The 10,951-nt window shown below is 30.5% G+C and overlaps 1 protein-coding gene across 1 annotated transcript; it reads left to right on the forward strand.

Annotated features, from left to right (window-relative positions):
- The first annotated feature begins 2,554 nt into the window (after positions 1–2,554).
- LOC145558241 (reticulon-like protein B8) lies at positions 2,555–10,221 on the forward strand. The gene is made up of 6 exons (XM_081619405.1): positions 2,555–2,756; positions 4,319–4,507; positions 4,641–4,821; positions 4,913–5,054; positions 6,065–6,134; positions 9,752–10,221. The coding sequence occupies exons 2-6, from the start codon at positions 4,324–4,326 to the stop codon at positions 9,919–9,921; spliced, it is 747 nt and encodes a 248-aa protein (XP_081475531.1). The 5' UTR covers positions 2,555–2,756; positions 4,319–4,323; the 3' UTR covers positions 9,922–10,221.
- The last annotated feature ends 730 nt before the right edge of the window (positions 10,222–10,951 follow it).

Consider the following 10,951-nt stretch of genomic DNA (forward strand, 5'->3'; position numbering starts at 1 on the left):
GCTTATTTGATTGGACATAAATTGTAGAATAATAAAGGTGCATAAAATAATTTGTTCAAATAATTTTCGACCCAGATTAATAATTTGAAACTTTTGAAATTAAATTACGAAAAAATAACAAATAAATATTATAAATAAAATAAAATTTCATTTATAAAATATTTAAAAAAATATGGGGGATTACACTTTCTTTGGTCATAACCTTCGCCTTTCAATGACCCTGTAATGATCCAATCTTTACACTTGTAATATTGAGGAGCAGACTCATCACATGTGTTTACATAGTTTGGACTTGCATCAAGGTGGTGGGATATTGAGTGGAGAGTTGGTTATTGTTCACAGTTTATTTCTTTTCATAAGTTTGAATTTATTTAAACTCTGGTTTTATTTATTCACTACTTTTGTTGGGTTTTGAATAAGGGCCTTAATGATTCCATTTTGTATCACTTAATTTGGTTTTATTTGTTGGTTTTGAAACTTATTTATAACTGATTTAGTCTTTCCGCTGCTAATATTTGATACAGCCTTAACGTTTCAACACGTGGCGGTAGCACGTCAGTAATTCTATTGGATTTTGTTCAGGGTATTTACAGGTTTTAGGAGAGAATTATTGGGGTGTTACAGCCTTACATTATACAGTATAATTTTTTTTATTACTAATACACAACCAGTTATTAATAGACGAAAGGGTGTGTTAAAACATGTATAATAAATATATTTGACCCATTTTAGTGAAACACATGAAATAAAACAAAGGAAGTACACCAAGTATATACTTGGTACAAATGAAATCTAAATTCACTAACAATTAGGTGCTTGAATAAGGCATTTTAATAATAGGTTCTAGTCTCCTAGCTTCAATTTTGTGAACGCAACAACATTTTGACCTTTTACTAAAGCAACATTTATTTAATGGAAATCATCTACTAGTGCATTTTATTTTCACCTCTCCTGACCCTTAATTTAAAATAAAGTATTATCTCATTTTCTCTTCTCGATAATTTAATCAGCCACTTTGATAATTTGTATTATTAATTTATTTTTAACAAATTTAATTTAACTCAAACTCCTACAATTATGTGTCAATCAAACTGTTGCACTTGCAATACTAAAATGGAAGGAGTACATTTTTTCTCCGATTGAAATCGTAACCTCCTTTTTTGATTAATTGCAACATTTTTTTTTTATTTTATATGTTTTGATTAACTAGAAATCCAAACTTCCCACTAACCATATTTTGTACTGCTCCAAAGTTAGTCCAACAACTTGTGAAAAAACCCTAAAATTTTCTATGCTCTCTCTCTTCAAACCTAGCCACCATTGTAAAACTTATGGGCAACCATTGATTTTTATCGATGATAAGCCCCATATTCTTCTTTAATTTAATGGTTTTAGCAAATAAAGATCACCAATAATATGGTGATAATTATAGGCAGTCCATCCATATATCGTTTAGTCAGTCCTCCATGTTAGGTTTAATATTGTTTAAATGTTTGTTTTTTGTCTGTGCAAGGATATTAATTTGGAAGATTCATTTTGCAAATTTGTGAAATTGCAGGTTTGTTGGTATAGGGGTGCAGATTTAGAAGATTCGTTTTGCAACTTTGCAAATCTTGATGATCAATCAAGTCTTATCACTTTTACGGCTATACATTAATGGAGCTCCGTCAAGAAATCACTTTTGCGACTATACAAAGACATCTAAAATTATCCAGGAGTAGTTCAAAAGCGATGTCGTTAGTTTAGGGATGTTTAATTCTTGTATTGAGAATTTAGATCTCTTAAGGGATGATTGTAATTCCAATTCCATTCAAAAAATATTTTAACAAATATACTCCATATAATTCTAATGTATTACTTTATATTATTCAAAATTTGGTTTTATTATTGTTTTTTTTAGAATTTTTGTACTTTGACTATTGAATTAAATTTATTTATAATGAACTAAAATTAATTTTGTTGAAAATAACATTAAGGCCCCATTCTCTTCACCTTATTTTTGTTGAACTAAAATTATTTTTTACTAAAACAAATTTATATTTGCTGAACTTAAATTATTTTTACAGAACTGAAATTATTTTTACTGATTTTCTATTATTATTCTTCTTTAAGAAAACTGAATTTTACTGAACTGAAATTATTTTTACTGAACTGATCTTAATTTTACTGAACTGAACTTATTATTACTGAATTGCAATTATTTTTACTAAATATTATATTTTAAGGTGAAGAGAATAGAGCCTAATTGTGTTGAACTAAAATTATTTTTAACTATAGTGATACTTCATTATTTTTACTCAATTAACTAATATTTTTATTTTTTTTAAAGTGAAGAGATCAGAGCCAGTGATACTTCATTATTTTTACTCAATTAACTAATATTTTTATTTTTTTTTAAAGTGAAGAGATCAGAGCCAAAGTCGAAACAAATATAATTGACGACCAACGTCCGAGGCACAAAAAAAATAAATCAATTCCCAAGGAGGAGAAGAGGCACACACGTGGTTATTATGGATATAGCAGCATAATCAGAATAATTGGTCCAAATCAAGACGCCAAAACATGAGATTAAAAACGTGAGATACTTTTCCATGAAACAAACAATCTCCTTAATTTTATATTGACAACACTGTCATCATTCAATTATACAAACCACAATTTTCAGAAATTTCCCAAACTCAAACTTTAACCGCACTTTCATCAAAACCAACTAACCTCCCACACTTCCCCATCTACCCTTCTTCTTAATTTCATTGGTTCGTTCCTCATATTCTCTCGTTCTTTAATTTCCTGTATTTTTTTTTATTGATTTCTTCATTTGCTTTACTGGGTTTATTTCAGATTTTGTTTATATTCTATGCACTAGAAGTACTACCCTGAATTTGTATGCTTCTATGTTCAATTGTATTGACTGTATTTTTTTTTTTTAATGTTTATGAAATGGGGTTCTTAAAAAAATAATAAAAATTAATGTTTTTTTTTTTTATTTTAATTCTTCCGTTCATCTTGGTCAATTCTGGGTTTTACCCACCTTGTGAAATGGGTATTTGTTGTTGAATTTCTTGTGATTTGATGTAGGGGGTTTGAGGTTTTTACTGCTTCGTTTGTCCCAATTTAATAGTGGATTTGAAGGATTTTGCTAAAAATCATTATCATTGTCTTTGATACTCCGTAATATGTACAGTTATTGAGAAAAGTTTTCTAATTAAAATACAACAGATCACAAAAGAAAAAATGAAGATTATTATTTTTATAATTTTATTTATTTCTGTTATCCCGCATACTTTTCAAATTTTCAAACTAGCCTTTGTATTTGGGTTTGAGACTTTGAGTGACTTCTTTTACATGTGCCTTTATAGGGTGGCTTTTTCTTTTGCTTTCTTATACAGTAGATAGATACCCAGTTCTTGTAAGATAAAAAGTGGCAAATGTTTTATTTAAAATGTAAAAGTAGTCATCATTACGATTTTTGATATATGAATCCTTTCTAGGAGTATTGGATATGATGATATCTAGCATTTAGCACTTTAAAACTGATGTCATTGATTGAGAGATTTATCCAAACTGCAGTCTTGACCTTTTTTGTTGGGGAGGTGGTTGCTTTGACTAAATTCAGTAATTGTTGGAAATTTTGTGTCTTTTAGGTGTGATTGTGTGAATGCTTATCCTCTAGAGTTTATTATATACACACTTTCACCGTTTCACGGTGCCTAGCTTGTTGTAGTGCACTAGATGACTGCATCAATAATGGTTTACAATGCAAAATGGTTATTTAGTTGCCTACTTTGGAGTACATTTCATTCTATTCATTTGTATTTTGATGCTTAGTTTTTGAAAAACAATTGGCGGAGTAGTGAGACTATTGGTTAAGTGTCAATGATTCAGTTTGAGCTTTGGTCATTTAAGCTGGGGATGTATTTGCTTGTCATTGGCTTTTAAGCTGCTAAAATATTCTCACTTTGTCTATGTGAGCTACACTTTGAATACACATTAGCATGGCCAAAAAAAGAAAGGCTAATCTTAGTCGGGCAATTATTTTATGGGACTTTGGAGACCATTACAAGACCATTTGGTAGAGTTTAGTAAATTCTATCTTTGTATACTTAATAGTTGAGTGGAAATTTGGACTTTATACAGATTTAGGATTTACTAGATTTGTTTGTATTAGTTGTCTGAAATAATTTGAAATCACATTATATTCCTGAACTTTTTTTTTATTTTTATTTTTAATGAAATTTAAGGCAACAATCTGAGCAAGCAGTCCCATGGGACATTGGTCTGAATGACTGAATAGATTTTTGGTTGTATTGATTTACAGGGAAAATGCCTGAGAACATTACACCTGAGAATCTACTCAACAATATAATGGATACATTTTCTGATAGTGTTCAAAAACACAACCCTGGCTCCTTTCTTGAGGAGGAAGTATCCAATCCTGTCGCTTCTAAGTTTAATCGTCTTTTTGGACGTCAGGAGCCTGTGCATAAAGTTTTGGGAGGCGGAAAATGTAAGCCTCTTCTTGTTCCTTTCCTGCTCTTCCATTTCCTTACTTGAGATGTTGTTTGTTATATCCCTTCAAGGCGCTTCAATGTCAGGAATGATCGAGTATGTCCAACTTTTTATTTTGTTTGTAAGAGCAGCTGCTGATGTCTTGCTATGGAGGAACAAAAAAATCTCTGGCAGTGTTTTAGCTGGTGCTACTGCTACCTGGGTGATGTTTGAATGGCTGAATTACAATTTCCTGTCCCTTGCTTGCTTTGCTGTGGCTTTGGGCATGCTTGCTCAGTTTCTTTGGTCAAATGCCTCTGGTTTCTTGAACAGGTTATGTGTAGCTCAAGTTTTATACTTTTTGGTAATATTTTAAGTTGAGTTTTCCTTTAAGTCTGAAACAATCTGTACCTCTTTATTACAGATCACCATCTGAAGTCCCACGAATTCAAGTGCCAGATGAGTGGTTTGCTGATATTGGCAGGGTAGTTGGTAAAGAAGTCAACCGGGCTTTAATGTATCTTCAAAATATTGCTTGCAGTGGGAATCTAAAGCAATTTGCTCTGGTGTGTAATATATCTGTTCCTTCTTTCCTTTATCTAATCTTCTGATGATCTACTGTGAAGTCCTCTACACTGTCTCAGCTTCTGTCCCAAGTTTCTCACATTTCTGGTTTGGACAGACCTCTGAAAGGCTTGCCTGTTTATACGAGGATGTAGAAAGTAATTCTGGAAGTATCTGAAACTTTTTTGAGGCTCATTTGAATTGCAGCTTTTATGTTGAATCTTGCTTTGTTTATGTGTTCCTTTTCTATTTAGTGGGCCATTTAGTAGTGATGTGACTCAGTGAGGTCTCAGTTCTGTTAGTCTGTTAGTTCATCAGAACTTGTTACATTGGCTCTTTGTTTAAATGGTCTATTCAATTTTGTCATTCCTACTTCATGGCCTTATACAGCAACACCGGTATAATGATGGATGGCAATATAAACAAAAAGGTTTATATTTTGTTGAAAGATTTTTTTTTTACCCTACTAATATTATTACCAACAACAAACAATAGCTACTAAAATAACTCTCGTTTGAGAACTCTCAAGCTCTCTACAGTGTCACTCATAATCAATGAGAACTCTTACTAATCTTCCGTCCTCACATGAGGCTCTCTTTTAAGCTGGGGATACAGTATGAGTAGCCTACTATGGTACAGCTCCTATATATAGGGAATGCCACTATTAATTCTACTGAGCTAGGATTCCAAAAATTAAGAGGACTCACATTAGTACACGATTGTTATCTGGTTAAATTTTTTTTCTTTCTTGTTCTGTTTAAAATGTGTACATTGTCTAAGTGTTGTGCTGAAATCTAGTTTAAAGCAGTGTACAATTTCTTTGCTTTTCTTTCTGTATATGCATGCACTGTACATTCTTTTTGACTCGTCGAGGATTGATGGATAACTTACTTATCTCATTGCACATGCTCAATTTTCCTTTCTTATAACCTCCTCTGTTCAGCCCTTTTTCTTACTCAACCAGAATTAAGTTTAGTAAAAGAAATGCAATGTTTGACTTTGGTCATTTTAGGTTGTATCAGGATTGGTGGTTGCTGCTATGATAGGGAGCTGGTGCAATTTCCTAACTGTTATCTACATTGGTAAGAGTTTTTGACTCTTATTGTAATATTAGTTATCACTGGCTTCAGTTTATTGCAATGTTTTGATTGTTTGTCAATCGGGTCATAAAACAGACTACATTAGATGTCCATTAGTCCCTGCTTTTTGGATGCCTCTGAACATTTTTGGTTCTATATTGACATGATTTCTCTATTATGGACATTAGGAACTTTTTTTATTAACACTAATATTTGAACTTGCCCACAGTATACTAGTCAATATCTTACTTCTAAATATTTTCTTTCTTGTTCTCAGGCTTCTCACAGTTAGTGGTGCAATTCTATCTATATATTATACTAAAAGACAAGCACCTCAACGTGAGGATGACAAATGTCACTCTCTCATTGGCTTATATTATGTATAAAATATATCTATATAATTATTGTTTACATATTCAAGCATAGTTATTTTTGTTAAACTTCAAACAATAAAAGCAAGTTTCTATACATGCATAAGATTTTCATGATTTCCTAACATAAATATTGATTTAATTTTTTTATAATAAATATATACTTTCCAATACTACAAATAAACCATAAAGTCTTTTCCATCTTTATTTATAGTCAAGTTAAAGAATAATAACTAATTTGAAGCAATATGATTAAAGTGGCATAATTAAGGAAACAAATATTTCGTATTTTGAAAGGCTAAAATTGTTTTTTTAATGAAAATTAAATAAAATCGATAGAATTTAGTTTGACGTCAATTATGAAATCAATACAAACATTTAAAAAAAAAATCAGATGTACAATAAAATATTTGTGCACCTATTATAAAAGCTACCCTGTAATGAAGGAAAGTTATTTATGTTTTATTGATAAAAGTTACCCAAAATAGTCTACAAGTTATCCTAAATTCAATTCAAGTAATCGGATGAATACAGATAAAATACAAAATAGTGTAAAAATTATTTTTATCGTTTGTTGTACTCCTTGACAAATACTGAATGCTGAGCCGAAATGTTGTCTTAGAAAAAAAATACATAATCTTGAACATAAATTTAATTTTAATCAGCCTTTCATTTTCTATACAATGTCTTTTACAATGACCTTTTGTTTTTCTTGCATAAAAAAATTAAAAAAAATTTAAAAAAAAAAAAAAAAATTTAAAAAAAAAAAAAAAAAAACTGAACCAATAACCAATCTAAACAAGAAGAATAAAAGTTAAATTGAATTAGACATTTGACGGAAAAGGGATAGATATTAAATGTATTATAACTATTACTCGTGTTTTAAATTGTAATATTCGTATTAACAATGCTATTACTTATGGATTTTTTTTAGAAAAACTAACATTTTGATTTAAAAATCGTGCATTGCTCATGTACTATACTAGATATACAACAATCATGTGCAATAATTTATGTTGTTTTATACATAATAATACTTTTAACTATAATAGTATGTGTATATAATATAATATTTTTTATAATATAAAAAAGTACATGTATATGATATAATATTTTATAACACGTGTCCTCCATACCAAGTGTAGTCCCAATCACCACTACACCAATTGGTTGTTGGTGTAGTGGTGATTGAGACTACACTAGGTAGGGAGGACCTGTGTTCGCTCCCCTGCAACAACAATCGGAAGGGGAATGAAACCTAATAACCTAGAACTGATCCTCAAATATGGATTAACCCAAAGGGTGAACCGGATAGAACACCCAAAAACTCAATGCATATACGACGGGTATTAACTTATCCTTTATCTATCTTATACAAAATTCCAAAGTCTAAATTTTTTTTCAAAATATAATAATAACATTTGTAAATTTTTGTTAATATGAAAGATATAAACCTATCAAAATGTATGTATAGTTAAATTGTTTGATAATTTATATCGAATGCGTAGTTTTATTAAAATTATTTGCATGTAATCATTAAATGTGTTGGATGTTGTGTAGCTATGCAATGTCCAAAACTTTAGTTCAACTACTTTGATTTAGTTATTGTACGATAAAAAGATATTGACTTCGATCTTGAAACCTAATAGTCTAATAAATTCTAAATAGAAAAATTAAAACAAAAGGAAATGAAAATAGTAAATGGCTATAAATATTGAAATAAACATAACCTTTTAAATCAATTTAACGAATTCAAGAGACAATTTTAAGGCTTTTAAAATTAAATGGGGGAAAATATATGTAAAAAGAACATTTTTAGATATATAAATGTCCATGCACTATTATAAGAGTTTTGTTAACCTTTTTATAATTAAGGTAGGGATAAATCTTAGTAATATATACTCCGTATATTTTATTTATATAAAATTATCAGTATCCATACCTATATACGAAGTATTTGTGTTGTATACTATATTTAATCAGTTGTTGGTTATATATGTGACTATTATATAATATATAGTTGTTGGCAAAATGGTTTACTTAGGAAAATATATGTTCTGGTAGGTCAAATATAAGGTTATTATTGTGTCTATAGATTTAATGAGTGCGACGGGTAAATAAAACATGTATATTAGATTGATTGTAGCTACTGGTACGGATGGTATGATAAGAAAATTTTATTTTTTTCTCAACGGGAGATATAAATAAATTAGTCCACTTTTTATATAGCTATGTGGAGTATTATTCAATTAATAAAATAACATTATAAAAAATTAAAAGAAATTCAAATAATACAAAATACTATTCAAATAACGTTCCTTTAAATTTTTTTTATTGACCATTAGTAACCAAGTCCTGTAATAGTAAATGAATTACCTTTGTTTTTATTTTTATTTTTCCTACGAATTTAATAATTTGATTTATAAACCGTGCATTGCACGGGCACTATGCTAGTATCCGTCTATTTCTCAATCTTAATTCTATTCCAGTGTAACCTAAGTTGACTTTATATCCCTATTTGCATTCTGCTCGCCTGTCTTGGATAATTTTGTAAAGTCCACATCAGCATGTTTGAGTCATCTGTTCACTTATCTTCTCTATTGTGATACCTGATACTCGTTGATTTTCCTGGTTTAACATGAGGGATTTTTTTTAGTAACTGTCAAAATTCCACATGGCTTATATTACCAAATAAACAGCATGTCTACTGGTCATTTGATGCCTGAATTCGAAATCTGCCTATACAACTCCACTGGTTTTTGAGCAACTAGATGTTGGTGACATGCGTGAATTTTCTTGTATATCATGTCAATTTAAAACTCTATTTGCCACTTCTGCCTTACCCTCCTCTATCCCACTCCCTTACAACACTCATCAACTTCATTGAAATGTCGTTGACCACTTAAAAAATGTTTTGGTTATACCTCATATCTATGGTCGAACTTATAATGTAGCTTCTTCTTCTTCTTCTTCTTCCTTTTTTTTTTTTTTAATTATTTTTTTTTAATTTTTTTTTTCTCTGTACATTATGTATATTACCTGTTAGTTCACGTCATAGTGTTCTTATGTTCAAATCTTAATGTTCCAAGGATCCTCATTTGCTCTTACTCTAATTAGTTGTTAGAAATTGTTCTAGTTATTATGTAGAATTTGTATTGCCTTATATGACAAAAGCTGCTATAATATTGTTTTGCTTCTGTTATCTCGCTACTCATTGAATAGTCCTGGCTATATCTTCCTTGGCATCAGGTTTTGTTGCTGCACACACACTACCAGTTCTGTATGAAAAATATGATGATCAGATTGATGGCTTTGCGGAAAATCTCATCAACCAAATGACTCACCATTACAAGAAGGTTGATGCTCGTGTTCTCAGTAAGCTTCCTTCCAGAAGGCACTGGGGAAAGAAACATGAGTAAGAAAGAGGGATACATGTGACATCGTAAGCTGTTTGTCAATTGTTCCTTTGTCAGATCTTCTAGTGTAATATGTTGTCAGATCGTACATGGAAATTCATGCTAGATAAACATTAGTCTCTTCCTGAAAGGTTTGGTGGTGTGGCCTACTCTTTCAGGAATAAGGAGTAAGGTACTACATTCTGTTGTATGCAAATCTGTAATGTTATCGCTGATGTAAATTTATTTGATGCAAATAGATTTCTAAATGCAACTACAATTGATGCAACTACATTCGGGATTCATTTTATGATATATTGTGCACCCGATGAAGAAGTTTATGCGGTTACAACTACTAGTCAAAGACTCAAAGGTCATGTTGCTACATGCACCTTATTAAAATCTCATGTTGTTGAGGTTAATTTTGCTTTTTTTTTTTTTTAGTGCAATGATGTGAAGAGGACGGAGTATGTTGAATAGAAATTTGTTCACTATGAATTATAGTTTCGATAAAATTTGCCAGTTTTTAACTCTATTAGCTCTAAACCTACGAGACAATTACACCTTATAAAGGCCTGTATAAGTGAATATTTCATACGGAGAATAAAGTAGTAGATGCTAAGTACTTCATACGGAGTACTTAGTACTTTAGTAGTCTTTATGACATGTAGTGCATCACATGTATCACTTAGGGCATGTTCTCATTGACTGAACTCAGCTGAACTGACCTGAGCTGAACTGAAATGAAATGAATATTTTATAAGAGAAGGAAATTAGGAGCGGAACTGAACTGAGTTGAACTGAACTGAACTGAATTTCATCGTAAGAGAACAGACCCTTAGTCACTTCTCCCTTATGTAGGCATTATACCATATCATAATGTTTCACTGCTACTTCCCTTGGTTCTTACTGTTGTTCTTAATTACGAAGTAGTAAATTACTTTTGTAATGTCTCACACTTTGGTATTCACATTTTTATTGCACTTAACTTTAAAATCTTCCCAATGATTAAATACCTTTTCCAATTTAGCTAGGTCAAATATTACAAAGGTAC

This window comes from Chenopodium album, chromosome 9 (assembly GCF_948465745.1).
Source record: "Chenopodium album chromosome 9, dcCheAlbu1.1, whole genome shotgun sequence".
In the NCBI taxonomy this organism is placed as follows: Eukaryota; Viridiplantae; Streptophyta; class Magnoliopsida; order Caryophyllales; family Amaranthaceae; genus Chenopodium; species Chenopodium album.

Excerpts from the sequence above, each read along its gene's own strand:
- LOC145558241 (XM_081619405.1), top strand. The coding sequence starts at position 4,324 with ATGCCTGAGAACATTACACCTGAGAATCTACTCAACAATATAATGGAT. Across the intron at positions 4,508-4,640 it reads AGTTTTGGGAGGCGGAAAAT|CTGCTGATGTCTTGCTATGG; the intron begins GTAAGCCTCTTC and ends TTGTAAGAGCAG. Across the intron at positions 4,822-4,912 it reads GCCTCTGGTTTCTTGAACAG|ATCACCATCTGAAGTCCCAC; the intron begins GTTATGTGTAGC and ends TCTTTATTACAG.